At 39.6% G+C, this 19,837-nt stretch overlaps 2 protein-coding genes across 8 annotated transcripts in view; one reads left to right on the forward strand and one right to left on the reverse strand.

The window, feature by feature from the left end:
- The window catches only part of LOC6501599 (headcase protein), an 82,057-nt gene that overhangs the window by 24,199 nt on the left and 38,021 nt on the right, over positions 1-19,837 (forward strand). The window contains 1 exon segment of the mRNA XM_032456185.2: positions 7,106-7,202. Within this exon segment, the coding sequence (XP_032312076.1) occupies positions 7,106-7,202 (97 nt within the window).
- LOC6498983 lies at positions 3,911-4,932 on the reverse strand. 7 transcript variants are annotated; one of them, XM_044718360.1, is made up of 4 exons: positions 4,670-4,932; positions 4,515-4,597; positions 4,324-4,459; positions 3,911-4,247 (listed from the first exon to the last, which is right to left on the reverse strand). In XM_044718360.1, the coding sequence occupies exons 1-4, from the start codon at positions 4,788-4,790 to the stop codon at positions 4,015-4,017; spliced, it is 573 nt and encodes a 190-aa protein (XP_044574295.1). In that variant the 5' UTR covers positions 4,791-4,932; the 3' UTR covers positions 3,911-4,014. The 7 variants fall into 7 exon arrangements, 5 of the variants coding, with proteins under 5 accessions (XP_044574295.1, XP_044574297.1, XP_044574296.1 ...); XM_044718362.1 differs by having other exon boundaries at positions 4,657-4,931; XM_044718361.1 differs by having other exon boundaries at positions 4,324-4,456; positions 4,670-4,928.

Raw genomic sequence — 19,837 nt, forward strand, 5'->3', positions numbered from 1 at the left:
TCTGTTTTATGGCAACTAATGTGCGTCGTCGTTGTTATTGCTCTCTTTATGCTGCTGCACCAACATCCACATTATTTGTACGTTTCTTGTGCTGCTTGGCTGGCCAATGTCTGGCTAATTTTCTATTTATTTGACCACAAACACAGATGGAGGACCAGCCATCCAGGCCACCAGCAACCAGCTATACACGGATAAGGCACACTCGGGCTAATTTATGAGTTTCTTGCACTCTCTTGCAAGGGAAAGACATTAAAGCCAAAAGGCAAAGAGCCCAAAGCCTCTGCTCTGGCTTAAAGTTTGAATTCGTGTCCCAGAGGAGACCGCACCTCTGGAGGATCAATAACTAGTTTACTTTCAGTGACTGTCCAATGCTCATCAACCTGATTTGTGACTCTAGCCACCTTCACGATTTTCTACATTGAAATAAAATACTTTACCTTAAATAATACTCTTTTTAAACTCTATATATTTAAAGTTTTTAGTAATTTTTTTTTATTGTGCAGTCATTGTTCCCTTAGCTATTTATTTCTGTCGACTTTTGGCACACGCCCTTCTCTGACAATTGCTACTGGGCTTAAAGTTCAGGCCAGGTTCACTTTGAGTTCGAGTTCATGCGTGGCCTGTCTGCCCCTCCTGTTACTCCTCCACCACCACCTCCTACCACCCTCTAGAGTTGGCCTTTGCCGCGGATTCCGATTTGGAATTGTTGTAAAATGACTTTTTGCCATGATTTATGTTTCCACGTTGCGCTTCAAGTGCAGCAGTTTATAATTTATAATGAGGAGAAGGTATATAGGTTTTCTGATTTTTAGATGGTTGTTAAATATATAATAAAATATATATTAATTAAATTCTTTTTTAACTTGCATGCTTTCTTAAAGTCTGCCATTTATCCTACTGAATACTCTATTATTCCATCATAAATAGTTACTTCAATATCATGATAAATATCAAGAAAATATCAATTTAATCAACAAATATAAAAGAAATATTACATATTTTTAATAACTAAAATTTTCACTTGAATGCTTTCGTAAAGTCTGACATCTATCCTACTGAGTATCAGTCCATCATAACCGTTTAATGTTTAACTTTTTAGATGTGGGTTGGAACTGACATTTGTTGCTGGGCTGCTGCTTTAATTAGCTCAGCATTGTTTATGCTTATTTCGATTTGTTTCATTTTTTCTCCATTATTTTTTACCCCTCCCCTCCACCACCCACCCCCCTCTCAGTATTTTATTAATTAATTTGCCCGCTTCGTACTTGGAACAAAGGCTGGATGGCTGGCTGGCGGCAGCAGCACCGAATGTGTGGCAAGAAATGAGTTCGTATGTCTGTCAGACTGTTTTTATGTGCAAGACACAACCCACATGATTAACATTTGCTATTTGCATGGATTAAATCAGAGCCTCTTGGCTAAATTTGCGCAATTAACTGAAGCTGAAGCGAAAAAAAGTTTGTTTCCATTTTCCCCACTGCAATTTGAGATCGTTTGCTCGAAGATCGAACAGATGCGATAGTCATTTAGTTAAGGGGGGGTAAAGACGGACTGCGACTGCGACTGCGACTAAACTGGTTGCCGTTTTAAGGCATAAACTGAAACAATTAATAACAGCAACAAACCGCCATAACAACAACTCAAATAGCCTAGCCGCACTGAGTTTTCATGGTTCCCCACGAATACGAAAAAAGCAAAAACAACCCAAAGCCGAGCTGGAAAATGTTTTAAATATTTAGCAGCCATTAATCAATTGGCACTCGGCGCTGATCTAGCGTCCAGATGCGGTTGGTCAGCTCCGATTTCATTACAGTGGAGTGTCACTAAAATATATCATTAAAATACATAAATATAACTATAATTTTAACAAATAAACTAAAGATATAATGCTTTAATATTTAGCTATTTTAATTTTTACCTTTAAACTAGAGTTATTTTTCTTGTTTATCTTTTATTTTGGAGTAACCACTGTAGCTGATTTTTATTACAGACCAGATTGCGCATTATCGTCTCCCATTTCATATATTTTGCAATTTGTTTGGAGCCATAAACATAAAATTGCATTTCCTGCTTTTCCCTAAAAAACCGATAAGGAATTTTTTTATTTAAATATTAAAAACTTTTTAGGAGAACCGAACCACACCCTTTGACAAAAAAAAACTATTCAAAATGAAAGTAAAAATATTTGAAAATTTGATTTGAAATTCATTTCGACTTTGATTCGTGGCTTGCGGTGTTAACTTTGCCATTTCCAGTGCCACTCTCCTATTTGCATTGATTTATCTTTGATTTTGGCTTCTTGGGGGCCTACTGCCGATTTCCTTGGAAAAGTCCAATCAAATGATAGGCAAACAAATGAAGGGGCGTGTCTGATTTAGCCAAAAGGGAATTAACCAACTTAATCAATAACCAGGAGCACCACCATAACGAACAAGTCTACATTTATTTATTTTTTATATTTCAAATTGAATCTCAGGTGTTGCTTGGGTGGATTTTTGTACATATTTTTTGGCCACTTTGTTTTTTTTTTTTTTTTGGAAGAGGGCGAAGCCAGTTATTTATGGGAAAAACGTGAGACGAAGCAGTTGCACGAAAACTGTGTACGCCGCTCGTCTATTTACTTTTGGCATTATTATTATTATTTTTTGCATTTGCTGCGCATTTTGGGCAGCGTCTAATTTATTGAGAGGTGTGTCCTCTCCACCCAGTATCGCAATCAAATTATCAAAAATACAAATCTCTACGACAGCTTGAAGAGCCAGAAGAATCGAATCGAAATCGCACAGCACCGAGACAGGTACGAGCTCGAAATTGGAAAATTAAAAATCCAAATGGCAGCGGCGCCCAGAATTAGTTTTATTTATGGATTAATTGCAATCACAGCTATGACATTTAACGTGGAGGCCATGCCAATCGGAAGAGATAGAGACTAGAGACTGACCCAAAGTAAAGGTCGGTGATCTGATCTGATCTGCATTCAAATGCAGATGAGGTGGCCAAAATGAAGCGATTTGAGGGCAGAAAGACTGAAGCCACACAGTCATAAATGAGATCAGATCGAAGGAGAGCCAAGCAAACCGTCAAATCCATCGCTTGGAGACAAATATTTATTTATAGAAGCCTCGAACTATGAGTCTTATAGATGGATAGTGTGGAAAGTGATTATAAAGCCATAGATGATAAAAAGTATTACGTTTCAGAGCACTATTTGTATGAAAAACTGCAGAAACAAATATGAAATATTAAAGCTTTTGTATGAAATACTCCACCACTGACTTGATCACCTTACGCTTTCGTTACGCACTGTCAGTGGCCCGCGTTGTATTTGCATAAATTAAACTAATTGGGCGCCAAAGCAAAGTCGCCGCAAATGAATTTACATAAACCGATGGATGGTGGCCAAAGGGGTTTAGTTTTTTTTTTGTCAGAAATAGTGGTAGTAGTGGGTGAGTCTCACAGTTCAAGTCAAAGTGAAACCAGCTCACTGTTTTTGTTAGTTTTTTTTTCTGCTTCTATTTGGCAATAGCAAGACAGACTGTGCTACAGAAATTGAAACATTTCACATTTTTAATTTGTACGTGATAGGGCAAATAGTTTTGCCACTTGGAGCTGGACCTGGACCTGGAGCTGGAGCTGGAGATGGTGGCGCCCCTTTCCTACTAAAACAGTATGCCACGGGAAATTATGCAGCACACAAATCAGCTCTAGTTCTCCTCCGACTCTCCACCATGTTGCATGCTAACGTGGCAGGGCAGACAAATCGACTCTTTTCTGTCTGGCAGCACTTAGCACGTGATTGAAAATTGGCCCGACGAATGAAGTGATTGGCTTCCCTCTTTGAGGGAAGGAAAATAAATGGAAAATAGTTTCCCTAGTCTCTCACCTCCATTCTGATAGCTGGGGGGGGGAATACAAAATATATATACATATTTATTTCTTTGGACAAACAATTTGCGGAACTTTGGTCTTTTGTTTTTCTTCTTTGTCGTTTGGCATTAAAGGCAAATTTACAAATTAGTGTGAAATTAAAGCCAAAACAGGAAAGTACACAGACCAAGGCAAACACAAGCGGCGCAAGAGTTTTCTGTGAGAATCAATATAGATCCAGAATAGACCCCAGAGATACCCACTGAGATGCCACTGCCGCCTGTCAGTCGTCGTATTCTGGATCGTTCTGCCACTGAAGGCGCCGCAAGTACGAGAAGGCCACCAGCCAAGAATAGAGACTGACAACTGAAAGGAAGATTCTAAAATTAACAAAAAATTGCTAGGAATAAGTACTATTTTTATTCTTGAGGAGTTTGTTCGAACAAAATTACTCACTCAATGTGATGTATACGGGAGTTGTTTCCAAAGCGCAGAACTTGCAGTGCAAGGCGTACTCTATGACGAAGGCTGTGCTGAAGATCAGATGGAATATATTCGTACCCAGGTAGATAATCGTAAGTACTTCGATCTGCTGCAAATCAGATATGGGGGATCAGAGAGGTGGTGTTGAATGGAAGATCACATACCAACATGCTGCTCATCAAAAGGAAAATAGAGCCGATGAAGTGAAACAAGTATCCCAATCGTCCGATGAGAAACAACCTACCCTCTGCGATGCGATGGGAGGATTTCAATAATTTAGGATTGCTGTTGAAGAGCAGAGCTTACCTCTGCTTATTACCTTCGGCCACGAAGAAGCCCAGGACCGATGCGGCGATTTCAAGTAGAGCCAGAAAGAAGCAGCCCGCCCGCAGATTCACACAGCAGCAGCATGATTTCAGCCTCGGGACCCGACATTTCATCTCACCTCTCTGAGATGGGCTGACAGCAGGGCGAAGGCCTAGCCCGATCTATCCGATCGCACCCTCTCTAATCCTCTATATAACAACAAGCCTCTGATCTGACATCTTCAAAAAATATTTCGGATATAGCCAGCTTGGCATTACTGATTCAAGGCCAGAGTCAGCTGCTCGGAACATGTGATAATGTTTGGTATTCTAATTTCAAACGCCTTTGTCTTGACTGGCTGGCTGGCTGGCTCATTCAATTTGACAGCCGACGGACGGAAGCGACGCCGCCTATAAATTACAGCATTCGGCTCTGAATTGGACTGGCTTTCTGAGTCAATTTCTTGCCAGCTTTGTCAGCTGGAGCTGGCTTTTGGCCTGGCCCAGAATACTTCAAATTGAAGTTGAAACTCCAGACCCAGACAGGAAGAATCATAATCGATTGACGGGCGGACAGGAGGCGGATCTTAAAGAGTTAAGAGACCTTAAAAAGAGCACTTTTTGCTATTAATTAGTATGTGAAATGGGATATGCTTCCCTAAACGCTTATAACAATCAAAAACCTATTAAAAGAAAGTAATTGTGATAATAATTAATAAACAATAGCTACCTTATATGATTCTTGACTTTATTCCATCACTTAGACCCGAATACAAAAGGGTATCTGATAGCTTTTTAAGCAAAAGAAGGCTATAAGAGTGCACGTGTTCGGGCCAAATTATGAGTAAAGTATAGATGGCTGGGAGAGGAGAAGGCCAGGCCAACAACGGATTCGGGCCATTTAAATTCATTAGCCGTGCACATCTCGGATCTGGAGTGCGAGATCCGATCAATAAGCAAACAATAAAGAAGCCAGTTGACCAGGCCAGCTGGGCTGCTACGAATTTCGAATTAAAATTCATATTGCCCAAAATTAGCAGAATCTTGAACAGAAAAAAAAAAATAATAATATTATTAGCCCCATTTTATTGGTTCAGGGTTAAGATATGAGGCAGAGATGAAGGGGGGTACTGGTGTGTGGGTGGGTGCTTGGCTAATTAACCTTTCAAAATTGAATTTCCTCAGTCGATTATTTAGTCGATTCGTAATTGTTTCGTAAATAAATTACAAATTTCGACCGTTTTTTTTTTTTTTTTTGTTTTGTTCGCTGATTAGCGAAACGCGATGACTAATTTGTTAAAAGGGAGCTCGAGTTCGAGTGCGCTGGTACGAAGTATAGTATGACGCGACATACAGTCTGCCTTTGTTTATGTTATATAATCGAAGTCTGTCCCGAGGTGTAAATAAACGGCGTATTATAGCATTCCTAATGACAAAACAAAAAATAGCATTTCAAGTCCAAAAACCAGATAAGGTTTATTTTATTTATTTTTTTTTGTTTTAAAACTTTAGCCGATAAGTTGAAATTCCACACGAGCTATAATGGCCCACCCCCTGCCAGGAAATTTTTGATAAGAGTGCTTTGAAAATACAATTAAAATTAAAATAAATGCAAATAAAACCCGCAGCAAAAATAAAGTAAATAAAGAAAATACAAAAATAACAAAAATCTATTCAATGTCAAGGTCAGTGGAGCTCTCGAGAGGCAACAAATAAATTCGACTGTTTTGTGTCTCATGTCGTTTCTTCTCTCACTTTCAGTGTTTTTTCTGTTTTTGAACAATTTTTATTATTTGCTTTCGTTTTCATGTTAAATTTTTGTATTTTTATTTGTTGATAACTTTATTTGATTTGAGCTGTAGGCAGTAACAAGCTTGAATAAAAACTTAAAAAAGAAAAAAAATAAAGAATGAATTTTATAAAAAATCATATTTTTTTTTTTGCAAACTGTGAGGGAATTGTTTTATTTTCTTAAGCTTTTAAGGCTTTTAAGCAACTTGTATGTGTGTTTGTTTTTATTTTATTTGGCCAATGACGTCAGAGCGAGAAACAATCGCAAAGATTGTTGAGAAAATAAAAACAAAAACAGAAAGCAGCTGAAACATTTTCTTTCGGTGGCCGGCCATCGAAGAAAACTTAAAAGTCACGTAATAAAAATATGCATTTCTATATCATGTACATATACATTCGATTAGTCAGTTTGTTACGTGGCTCAAAGCCAATATATAAATATATGTATATTTTTTTTTTTTTAAAAGCTAACCCTTTGGGGGGAAATCCTTATCACCAGTCATCCGGCTTGAATGCGAACTCGAGTCTCGAGGAATTTCCGCTCGCTTGTCATATTTGCAATTTGCAAGCTGTCATAGAATTTACATTTTTTATTTAGACTATTTCTATTTTGTGCTTATCTTGTGGTTTTTGTTTTTTTTTCTGTCTCTATTTTTTAGCTCAACATCTGGTTGCAATGGGATCTTCTCACGTCGCCTGGACTTTTCCTCGTTCAATATGCTGCCAAAGACGCGTTTAAATTCTTATCAAGTCAAGGTAAGTTTTAGAAAAGAATATATAAACGAATTTAGATACTGTTTAATTTCCTTTTCATAAAAAAAATAAATATTTTGTAATATAAACACAACTCATAACTCATTGAGATAAAAAACCATTGAGAAAAGTGCTTGGCTTGGCTTTGTTTTCTGGGAAGGAAAGGCAAACAAAACAAAAAAATCCGCCTCACTTGGCAAACTTGGCAACTGGATACTGCCCTAAGAGTCTGAAGGGAAAAGCTTACGATTGAATTAAATAATTTCCAGCTGTTTTTCGGAGGCTGTGCTGACTTAAGTCTCAATTCTGTGGAAGAAGCCAGCTCTGAATGCATTGTCTAAGCTATTTTCAAGTCACATGAGTGCTTCGGAAAAATAAGCCATCAGTACTGAAAGAAACAAATATAAATAGGATTATACTTTACTTCTCAAAATATATATTTCTAGTCATTTTTTTCCAGTGCACTTTATCTTCAATTGTGAATGAGTGCATTGAGAAAACCAATCAAGAGGAAAAAGTCTTCTCATTCAGAAACCTTCGGGTTTCGGGTTTTTGTTTACACTTGATGATGATATGTGGAGGAAATTGAGACTTTTAAGTATGGAAAAAATAATACCCCTTAAAGGAAAACATATTAATTAACATAAAATCATTAAAATAGTTTGCAATAACCACTTATAGATAGATAGTTTCCTGTGTATTTAGAGATTCTGGCCTCCTTAAGCCTAAGCCAGCCCTTCCAACTGCACCACATTGTTATGGATTATGCTCCAGTGGTTTTCGATTGATATGATTGGGTTTGCGGTTGAGGCGAGAGAGCGCGGCTATTGAACCGATTCGAGTCGAGTTGGTCGGGGATTGTTTCAAGTGGCAATTAGCGGGGCCTCTCCTCCAAGGCAAACTTCACCATTTGCGGCTTTGTTGGCCAGGTCAGAACCACCGACAACCGACAACCATCCTTTGGTGGGCTGAGCTCATGAAATCATCATATACCACATGCCTGGCTATGCGAGAGATGCAGAAATCCTTGGAGTGCGCCTTGAATATTTCATAAGCAGCCACAGACAGAGTGGAAAGGCGTTCTCGCAGGATAACAATTGCATGCAGGATAAGTGGAAAACCATGAAAAGGAGGAGGAGGATACAGAGCTACCTGTCTTCCCTTGCCGCCTGCCTCGAATATGTTTTGCGTATACAAAATTGTATCTGGCGAATGTATCTGTATCTCTGTATCTGCTGCAGCTGCTCTCGGGATTCCCTTTTTGGCAAAAAAAAAAAAGAAAAAAGAAAAGCTTTGTCTGGGAGAGAATTGCTTTTAAAAACTTTACAATTCAATCTGTTGTTGTTGCTGCTGTAGAATCCCCCCTTTTTTTTGGCATGCATTCCGAATTGCATTTTGTATTGAATTTATAAATATTTAATGCCATTCAAAATGCCATGCAACCCCAGAATTGAGAATCCAGAATCCCAGCCAAAGCGTTGGAGTATAAACTGTCTAGGATTTTTCGGTTTTAAGAACTGAAACGAAAATGAAAGAGAAAAAGTTTCAGGGCCAACCAACTTAGACAAGTTGTTCGGAAGGATTTCAATGTTTGCCCGAAGGACTTAACTAAAGCCCAAAACAAAACAATGCCGATGAAGAAACCGGTTTTTTGAGCTTCTCGTCATAATTAATACAAGTCAACTTGTTAATCATCAAGCAATTTGCTGCCACTCGATGGATATTATTCCCGAAAGGGTTGTTACTCCTTCGCTGCCGCCTCGCTGATTTTTTAATCAGCATATCATAGACTCCGAGGAGGGTTAACCCCTTAAATCAGCTGTCGACATTTTGCCCGTCAAGGGATTTGCGTTAAAAAAAAAAAAAACAACTCGAGATGACTGCTCTGATGGCCCCGGGGCTATGGACAGTTTTAAGCAGCAGCTATAATTATAATTAACAGAGCGCCGGGGATTGAACTTCAAATCGGACCCAATCCGCACATCTGCTAATTGTTTCAGCTCTTCCTTAATCCTTTTTTTTTTTTAAATTTTTTTTGAGGTGGGGTGTGTCTGAGAGATGATTCAGTTTGAGATCTGCTCTGTTAAATGTTCATTTTCATATTTTATTTTTTGTTATCTGAGCGATTTTAATATGCCAATCAATCTTTGTCGAATTCTTTTGCAGAGCAAACTTTAAGCAAGAAAATAAGTTTTTTTTTTTTTTTTTTATACAAATGATTGATGAGCCCTGCCACATGTGTCTGGGTCTGGGACTGTTCCCAAAATCGCTATTTCAAATTTCAAAAATTTGAATAGAAATAAATGTTTGCTTATTGTTTTAAGTTTTATTTTTTAGGTAGTCTTTAGGGTTAGACTTTATACCCTACAATATGTCCTAAATTTTGTAGTCTCTGAAGTGGCGACACTTCTACAGGATTGATGGCTGCACATTTTCGGTGCCAAGAGCCCTCGGTTCTTTGCAAGTGTCAGCGAATTTTGAGCCGAATTCCGACAAAAATGGCAAAAGACAAAAATTCCGTTGATGGGCGCCACCGGACAGGCCCCAGTAAAATTTATGCAGTCTATGAAGGCAACCCCGACAAAAACCGGGCTACAAAAAAAAATTTTTTTTTGGCATATGGTAGATGGTAGATGACTGAGAAAAATAAAAAAAAGAATGTAAACTTGGCTGGCAGTGGCAGCAGTGCACAGAAATGCGATTGGAATTAAATTCTTGTTAAAGCCAGCAAATTTATGCAAAAGTTCTCGTACTCTCAGACATGTCTACGCCCACTCAGGTACGAAGTGGAATTGCTTCGGGCCATGTTTGTCAAAGTTGTGCTGCTGTTGATGTTGCTGTTTCTGCTGCTATTGTGCGCGGATGTTGCTGATGGAGTTTGGCTGGGCGGCTTGGCTGGGAGTCTGGACTGATGTGCGTCGCTTGACTGCCTTAAACATGACATTTATTGTAACTGTCTCTCTACAAAGAAAGCGGGGAGGGAGGTAGGGTCTAGGCCCTTTGTGGCACGTTGCAGGAGGAGATGTTGCTGTTGTCATTTAAGCATTTGATATGCATTGTGGTGTGTCTGTCTCTGTGTACTTATAGCATCTTACTATCTTATATATATGTTTCTATATAGTATGTGTTGTTTGTATGTTTTGTGCTTTTTGCCAGACGGCGCCAACAGTCGACAGTCATTGTCATGGCAACATGTTGCAGACACCGCTGAAGCTGCCATCATTGTTGCTTTTGCTGTTACTGTTGCAGATGTGTTTGCATTGCTGCATTGAGTTCTGCTGCTGCCCCATACTTCATTTATACATACAAAATGCCTCATGCCTTATACCACCCCCAGTTGAACGGCGACGACGACGACGACGACCCCTTTTGCTTATCATCCATTTATTTCAATTTCTGCACTTCTGCGTGGTGCAAATTGCACGAAATTTGCTCAAGTGCCTCCAAGTGCACAATGAAAATGAATAATTATGTTTGCCAGCTTTGGATTTCTCTGTGTTTTCCTTTTCTTCTCGGCTGTGTTCTGCTTAATTAAATGCCTCCGAGGCAGTGACAAAAACACAAATCTCATAAGCAATTGCATAGATAAATGGGCGACTTCAAGGAGGCAAGTGTTGATTAAATTAATATTTAATAAAAAAAACTTTTAAACCACAATTGTATCTTGTTGTATCATAAAACAGAAATACGGTTTGTTAACCTCAAGGCTTGTGTCCTTTTTGAATGACATTTTGTGGGCAAAATTTAATTTCAATTTAGGCTTAGGCGGTGGCTTTCCCTTTCTCGATAACTGTGGGGCTTGGTAGGTGATTTTGGGTATTTCCCGTCGTTAAGTTTGCCGCCTGGCTGGGACAGGCACCGGCGCCGTAGTCCTGACAGAAGACTGATACCGAGACAGAGACGAGGACGAGGACGAGGACGAGGACGAGGACGAGGACGAGGACATCTACCGACAACAGACATTGAGAATGATTGAAAGGGACTGACTGACTGACTTGCAAGGGAGGACCCAGCAGCGACCGACATTGAAATGTTGTTGAACTTTTCTTGGTCAGGTATCAGTGGCAGGACAGGTGAGTTTAATACCTCCCTAGTATTTAATCAATTGAGTAACTTGGTCTAAATAAATAAAAAATTGAAAACAATTGTGCAACTGACTCATTCTATAGTGATTTTTGGTTGGACGGACGATAATTACAACCGCAAATGCAAAAAAGGCGCGCATTAAACAAATTTAAAATGCATTGACTTGCGATGTTAACGAGTACTCGTACACTCGTACACTCGAACACTCTCACATTTATTTAACCTAAAAAATCGCACACACACAACACTTCAAAGTCTGCTGCCCACCAACCTAACTCTGCTGTCCCCATCACACATATCAGAGTCATTTGCATTCGACAATTAAGCATTTGTTTACAATCCAACAAAGGCAACAATAATAACAATACCACCAGCACCAAGTCAGAGTGAGAAAATCAACAGCAGCTACAATACGTTTTTTTTGGGATTGTTCTTTTTTGTTTTTTTTTTTTTTAGGAGAACCCCCCTTTATGGAGTCCCCTACTCGGTTGAGTTCATCTCACACCCACCAAAAGAGCTTCGACGTTGTCTCGTCTCGAGTTTTATGATTTCATTTAGATTTATCGCGCGCACACACGAAATATTGTACAAATACGATTGAGAGACATGTGCTGGTGCTGTCTATAATATATTTAATTGAGGATCGAGTGAGGAGGTGTTTTGGTGGTGGAGTTGTTAAAGTTCGACTCGAGCTCGAGCTCGAGGCCTTTGGGAACATAAAAATTGAAAAATATTTTAAATGTTTAAAAGTGCAGCAAGGTCGATACGATCTGACATTTCAATTTCCAGCTCTCTCAACTTTACAACCGATGTCTTGAAGTGGAGTTCAATGTGTTTAATGGCAGATAATAATTGAATTAATAATTGTGGTTATACCACATAAATAATCACTCTGAAATTCACTCTGAAAAGTCAAAGTATTATATTATAAAAATTTATTTGAAATATTTAACACTCGTTTCATTCTTCTTTATTTTTTTCTGCAATTTTCCGCATTTCATTGGCATTGTTTTCTGTCTCGAAAGTTAATTGAAATTTTTAAGGTACGGCCTGGAATTATTTTCGTTTTCTGATGTGTTGCAGTTGCAGTTGCCGGTTGCCAGTTGCCAGTTGCAGCTGCCGTGAGCCACTGAACCGCAACGGGTTGCAATTTTTTTTTTTTGTATTTTAACGCTTCATTTGCCTTGAAGAGAGAAATTGGCCAAATGACTTGCCACTGAAAAATGCAGAGGGGGATATCCAGTTAAAAAAAAAAAGTAAAGAGGATGGAGGTGCAGTCTGGAATTGTAATTTATATGAACATTATTTTATTTTATTTCAGTTGTTTGTGTGAATTTTGGGGATTGTTTGCCGGCAACTCGAGAAGCGACAGACAGAGGAGACAACTATGACAGCTGCCTGACTGACATAATGTCCGTTTGGCCGATGCTAATGACGATGATCACCATGCAATCATCATTATCATCAAGTTTTCAAGTGTCAGTCCCCGTACCCGGGTCTCTCAAGACAACGAACTGCAAGTCTAATTGTATGTCCGTCCATCTACAGTGGAATATCAATCAAGTGAACTGGCCAGAGCAGAGCTTATTGAAAATTATTGTAATTCGCCCCAATGGCAGGCCTCAGATTGAAATCCCCCCAAAAAAAAACACATTTTAATTGAATCGATTTCAGTGCTCAGTCGATGACATAATTCCTATAAACACACAACAAACAAACATCTACACCCTCCATCTCCACCCTCAAGTGGCCAGACTATAACGAGACACCTACATCACAGCCTCTCCTCTACCATAGTCCATAAATCTCCTTAGTTCGGCATTAGTTTAGTTTTGTCCTCGTTGGGGGCTTTAATGTTCCATGTGGTGTACCATGTTTCGATGCCCGTTTCAGTTGCCATTTGACTTTGATTTATGCTACATTTTTCTCTTAATTGTTGGCTGGCTGGAGTTTTTCTCGCCGGAATGTCACGCAAAAAGCGCAAAAATTCAATTAAAATTTTCCTCTTGACTTTAATATTTTTATAGTATTTTTCAGTATTATTTGGAGAGGCGTGGTCATGCTTGAGGGCTACGACTGAATGTCTTTAGTTTTATTTGTGTTAATGAAAATAAATTGCTTAATTTGTTTAGTTTAAGCAAGCATGCAAAAAAATAAATTTTAAATGCTTATTTTTTGGCAGTTGGCAGTGGCATGACAATAACAAAAACAACAAGGCCAAATGCTGCATAAACAAAAGCAATCAGAGAACATTAATTTTTTGACGTTAAAATTGCAATGGAAATAACAGTCGCGTCCTCAAACTTTGTCATTCAAGTGATTATTTCATTACTAATTTTATTTTTTTGGGAGAAAAAAAATATATATATCTACCATCCAATGATCCTTAAGTGGCTTTGGCTTATGGCGAAATAATCGAACGATATTTGCTGAGCTTCTCTGAGCCGGGCCAAATGCTTTTTATGGCCAATTCCTATGCAACACGACAGGGACAACATCATTATCGTTGTTCGCCTCATTTCGGTTTATCCGATGAGCGTTGAAATTACCAATTTCTGGCCATAAAATCAAAGAGAGAACAAGTTTGGCGCTATTTCTTCCCCTGCATTCCTTTACTTTCCTTTCCTTGCAACATTTTCGGTGTTGCAGTCATAACGGTTCTTAAGCTCACTTTATGTTGGCCATTACAGAACAAGTGAACTTGCTGCAAGATGCATCCTTGATTTTTTTCTCCATTTTTTTTTTCTTTTCAGATTCGATTTTCTTTTTACTTTTTTTTTTTTTATGGGTTTTTTTAGTACCAATGATGTGGTTGCCAAGATTTTAATAAAAAGTCTTTTCAACCAAAAATAAATCAACATTTTCCTTTGAACAGGAATAAATAAAATATAAATATCAACAATAAAATTATTTTCAATTCTTAATATTAATCTTGAAGATGTAAAATCGTAATTTAAACTTAACATTTCCATATAAAAACTGACTAACTAAGGACTAACTTAGTCACTGAAGTCCTTAAACCCTTCAGATATAGAAACTTCCAAAAAAGGGTATCAGAATCTGGACTTTCCTTTTGACCATAACTTTGCTGTTGACTTTTTCAATTTTTTGGTTAAATTTTTATGCTTCTCTTGGCGGTTTTCGGCGGCGGCGGCGGCGTCTGTCTACAAAGTTGCCAATTAGGCGAAAACTTTTTAATAACAGCAGCTGCAGTGGCAGCTTTGAACTCCATTTCCCTCTGACCATTTCACTTCCTCCACTTCCACTTCCCTTTTCCTTTTCCTTTACAGTTTTTATCTTTTTGGCTTTCGTCCAGCCACTGACCTCGTTCAATTGAGCAATTGTTGTTGGTGTTGCTTTATTTTATTTAGTACTTCGGTTCGTTGAGCAGTTCCAACACCTGTCAGTCTCGCAGAAAAACAAAAAACAACAACAAAATTCGAGCTGGAAATGCGCTTTGAACCCGAAAAAGGGAAAGAAGCAGCAACCAATCAATTTTATGACAAAGCTCCATTCTTCTCTCAGCTCTTCTTGGCTTTTGCCAAAAAAAAAATTCCCAAATTTAAATATCAAATATTTGAGAAGAGGAGCAACCCTGCACCAAAAAGGAATATCAACTTTTATTGCCCAGGACCCCGGCTATTTATTGTCTGCAGGTTCAGACACCTTAACGTATTTTTTTATTTCCCTCCGATATTAAATTGTGTCTACAGCGAAATGCCATAAAATCCCACTTAAAGCTGCTACAGCTACTGTTTCTCCCCCTCCCTCGCTGAGACACTGATTTTCCCACGCATATAGAAAAGGCAGACACCACTGCCCTCAGACCACCCACCCACCTCAAAAGCCCATTCTTTCGGTTCGACCTTCGCCTTGAATAATATATAAGTGCGTCAGACTCGGGCTTTTTTCGGTGGGGTCAGAAAGTCTGCGTGCCGCACATTTGCCAAATAACTCCCCCAGGAGGCGGAAGGAGGCGTATTAGGGGGTCGGGGGATGGTAGGATGGTAGGATAGGTGCAAGGGCAAGGTCAAAGCACCCGGCAAAGCTTAGAGTCGGGAAATCGGGGAAACAGCGGTAAGGAATAGGCCTGCGCACGCCTCGGTTTATTAACATTTACAAGTGGAGCCTGTTTACACTGAGAAATATTTGTAGTAGGAGTTATAACAACATGAATAAACTAGAAAAAACTAGAACAAACAAGTTTAATAAAAATAAATAAACATTAATAAATTGAAAAAACATGAATAAACTCTAAAAACTCTTCAATAAAATTATTAAATTTTAATGAAAATAAATAAACTATGTTCCTAGCTTTTCTCTCACTTTACAAATCCCATCCCCCCTCTACCAATTTCCCAAACTTTCCCTCTACGGTTTCCTTTTTTCCCTCAAAACCGCCCGAGGCAGAACATGAAAAGAAAATGAACCATAGAGGAGGGTAGGGGCTGAGGGGCCAGGCATAATGTCCCTATGCCGGAGAGTCCTTCTGGCTGCGCCTACGCAAGGGCAAGTGCAAGGACACAACCATTCAGTGTATAATAGAGGGGCCAGAGGCTTCGAGGACACCACTTCACGGCCAGGGCCATTGTCACGGCCATGGCCGTGAGATGAAAATGCCGAGACCCGAAAGAGCGCCGACCGCCGACCCGAGAGAGAGAAAAGCCGGCCGGCTTCGGCTTCGGAGGCTCTCGCTGCGAAAAGCTCCCGAATAGGAGCTTCGATGCCTATATGTGGTGGTGAGCGCCTGCGTGGGAGCCTCTCTCTCCCTAAGCCTCCCACTTATCCTTCAACCCAAGGAGCTACCCCACTCGGGTTTAATGTCCTTTGCAGCCGTGTAGAGACAACCGCCTGCCTGCATATTTTCATCGCCTAGGTTCCCTGAGAAAATTGAGAAAGTTTCGTCGTAAGCCGAACTGGTGAGCTGTTTGGGCGCTGAGGCGCCTCCAAAAATCCCCCGTGACTAATGTGGCGACTAATGGCGTGCCGCCATGGGGGGCGTGGTGCCGCCCATTTGGGCCTATCCGTTGTCTATTTTTGAAATACTTGGCGTTTTATGGCATACTTTATGGCGTTGGAATTGCGGCGCTTAACATCACGGCCAAAAGTGAAATAGTGGGCTGGGGACCGCCGGAATTCCCAATGAGTTTCGACTGGGCCGGACCCATGAATAATATTTTTTTTGGTAGCATTTTAAGAAAGCAAGGTTTTTGAGGGAAATCTTGAGCATATCTTTATAGGGAAGGTGCTATAAGGAAGATATTAAATAGAAAGATATCGGGTTCTATCTTAAATTTAAGAAAATTAGTATGTTTAATTTTTAGTTTCATAAAATTAAGGAAGAAATTGTTTGAAAAGATAGCAGGATTGAAAATATTAGTATTATTATAATACTCTTTTTGCTTTTAATTAGCTATATAGTTAGTCTATTTGTTCTCTTGATTCCTGGCACCCTAATAGCTCTTTTAACTCATCTACATCCCTCTACTCCCTCATCTAACCCTGCCATATGCTCAGCATAAAAAAAAGATATATCTATAAAAAAAAGAAGAGGAAAAAAAAACTACACACGCGACAATCTATATCTTCTTTCCCTTCAGCTGGCCATGCTCTTTGTCTGCGCTTGTAATGATTAATGTCAAGTTTTTTTTTTTGCTCCTCTGGCTGGTTGACAATTTTCTGTTTTTCTGTTTTTTGTATTTGAGTTTTCATTTTTCAATGTTTGCGTTTTATTTGCACTTCCCCCTGCCAGACACTCTCCTCTCCGATGTCTGCAGTTTAATTTCGCTTAATGAAAAATTGCAAGCAACCGAGCGAGCGAGCGAGTGAGTGAGTCATAGGGGGAGTTTGCATTTAATTGCCTGACATTGGGAAAGAAAGTGAGAGTTTCTCCAGAGGGGGTAGGGCGGTGTACTAGGGGGTAATGCATATAAATATGTTCCAGCCAAAAAGTTTTGTGACAAGCTTTAGATGGTTTTTTTGTTAAATATTTTTTTTGTTGTTGAGCTTCTTACATTGGCCGATGATTAATGGTTCGTGTTCACGTCAGTCGAGGATTGCCATTGCGGTTTTTAAAAAACACTTTGTGGAAAAAAAACTTAAATGATTTTTCACACAAATAAAAAAAAAGAAAAAATGGAAAAAAAGAACCATGATATTCAACACAATTTTTTCACTTCCCCCTCCTGTCTCTAAAAAAATTGCTGAAAATTAATGAGCGCCTGGGAGAGCAGTTCACATTTCCAGTCTGAATCATTTATTTCCCCTTCGCGGTCACCAAAAGTTATTAAAAAAGCATTCGTACATGAGAGAATCACATTTTCGTAATATCTTTATTATTTAAATATTCCATTTTCGGGGCTGCTAATAATTATTTATGGCAGTTTTTTTTTGGTTGTACGAACATTTAATGATTTTGTCAAACACTTTTGGTCATTTATTAAAAATTTGAGCTGAGAATTTGATGATTTTTTAATTCCAAACTGCAGCATTCAAATCACAGGAGGGGTCACGAAAAAAAAAAAAAAAATGAAAAATTAAATGAAGAATGAGGAGAACAATTAATCATTCCGGTGGCCAGTGACCGAGCATGTCAGAGCCGAGTTAGACCTCTTCCTGGGCCAACTTTTATGCGATTTTAATGACTTTTGGCCCATGCGATCTCTCACCTCCGCAGGGGCAGCAGGGCACGGTTTTCCTCTGGCACGGGTTTTCCACGAGCTCTGGCAAGAGTTTTCCGCTGTCGCTGTTGCTTCCACTCGAGTGACGTCGTCGTCGTCTTCCACTTTGATGCATTTGCAGCTTGTGGCTCTCACCTGAAAGTGCATCCATCATGAATGACTGGAAATGAATGAATGAATGACGAGAGAAGAGGCGTTGGACTGTAAACCTGAAGATGTAATGGTTATGGTTTCTTTGTGGATAGTTTCGTTTAATAATCATTTGGTTAAAGACTTTCAATCACTGGGTAACTATCTATTCGAGAGCCTGTCCTGACTCCTTTTGTATTTTGTTTGCCTTTGAGCTTTTATCCTGGCATCTGGCAAACAACAAACAGTCTTCAGCTGGAGAGTCGGCAGTCACTTAAATTGCTATTTCAGCAGCTCATTTTTTGGGATACGTCGGGTTCGTTGTCTCCTCCGGTGTTCACACGTGCAAATCAACAGAAACGGAGGGAAGTCGAGGAGCCGCCGAGTCCCAGGTAGTTCAACTGCCATTCATCATACGCACTGTTGTGCCAGCAAACTCTCTACCTATACAGGCTGCCTTCAAAGATAACACAGACTAGGGTTTGAGGGTAAAAAGTGAACAACTTTTGGGGGAAAAAAGGTAGTCCAGAAAGGACACCAGACCAGAGGTCTGACCACATGCTGTTCTGCATGTTTTTCGTTCCACCATTCGTTCAAGTTGTTATCTGCCACAATTTAGTGGCACTTCCTTGCAAGGAGCGTCGCCGGATACTTTTTTTTTTTTTTTTTTTTTCAATAAAGGAATGCAAGTTTTTGGCTTCTTTGGACAACATCAAGAACAGGCGGCGGCAACAACAACCAGGTTCATTGCTCGTTAAGTTATTGTCACCTTTATAGCCGCTCGACCCAACTCAAGTGTCTGGGCCATAGACTCGCCAAGTGCTCACTTACTTGCCCCCTGCCCCATGCCGCATGCCCCTGCCTTTGTTAATTTTGTGTGCATAAGGAATTTGTAGTGCCACCCACAAAAAGTCTGACCTTTAGTTGATAAAATCCTCTGCAGGAGAGTTCGATTTTGAAGGGAGGATTCAACTCAACTCAAGTACTCAGTACTCACTTCCGTTGGAGGACAAAAAGAAGGGAAAGGACGTACACCTGGGCACCTCTACTAAATACAACTAATCCCCAATGTAAACGAAACTTATTCGATTTGCTGAGACCAACTGCAGACCAACTTTGTTTCCCCTAATTACATTATGTTTACTTTTCCAATTAAACTGAGGGATTTCATCCTTCCACTCCACTCCCAGACTCTCACTACACTAGGAGGCTATGGATCATGTGTTTTTGCAGAGACAGTGAATTAATTTTAAGCCACTCTGAATGGATTCCAATTTTTATTTAATATGCCAGAGATCAGCTTGCAAATCAATTTCAATTGAGGGTGTCTGTTGACGCTATACGCGATGCTAGGAGGTTATAGCTCTTTAGTTCGCTTGGCACGTACCAGCTACTACCACTTGACTTGGCCCCTGGAATAGTTCAATAATAAATGCCCTGCTCCTCCATCAAGGATTATTGTTTCGAGGACTGTGCTTGCATGTTGGCCAAAAAGGAAAGGGGATATTTATAAATTGCACCTGTGCCTGACGTGCGATTTATTCTTTGTTGGGCGAATTAATTAAAGCTCTTGTGGGTCTTTAAGTCCGCGGAAATGACGGTGCAGAAGAAAAGCAAGACCGTCTCAGCGGGCGGGAAGAGCTGAGACTTCCTTTGGCGTGTTTCCGATTGCTTGTTAGACACACTCCGGAGTGCCAGACATGCATTTTTCTACCAACCAACTTGCCAGCAACGCCCCGTTTA

Source organism: Drosophila ananassae, chromosome 2L, assembly GCF_017639315.1.
Source record: "Drosophila ananassae strain 14024-0371.13 chromosome 2L, ASM1763931v2, whole genome shotgun sequence".
NCBI lineage: Eukaryota > Metazoa > Arthropoda > Insecta > Diptera > Drosophilidae > Drosophila > Drosophila ananassae.

Coding starts and splice junctions, on each gene's coding strand:
- LOC6498983 (XM_044718360.1), bottom strand. CDS start 4,790: ATGAAATGTCGGGTCCCGAGGCTGAAATCATGCTGCTGCTGTGTGAAT. Junction 4,460..4,514: donor TTTTGATGAGCAGCATGTTG/GTATGTGATCTT, acceptor TCTGATTTGCAG/CAGATCGAAGTACTTACGAT. Junction 4,248..4,323: donor TCCCGTATACATCACATTGA/GTGAGTAATTTT, acceptor TGTTAATTTTAG/AATCTTCCTTTCAGTTGTCA.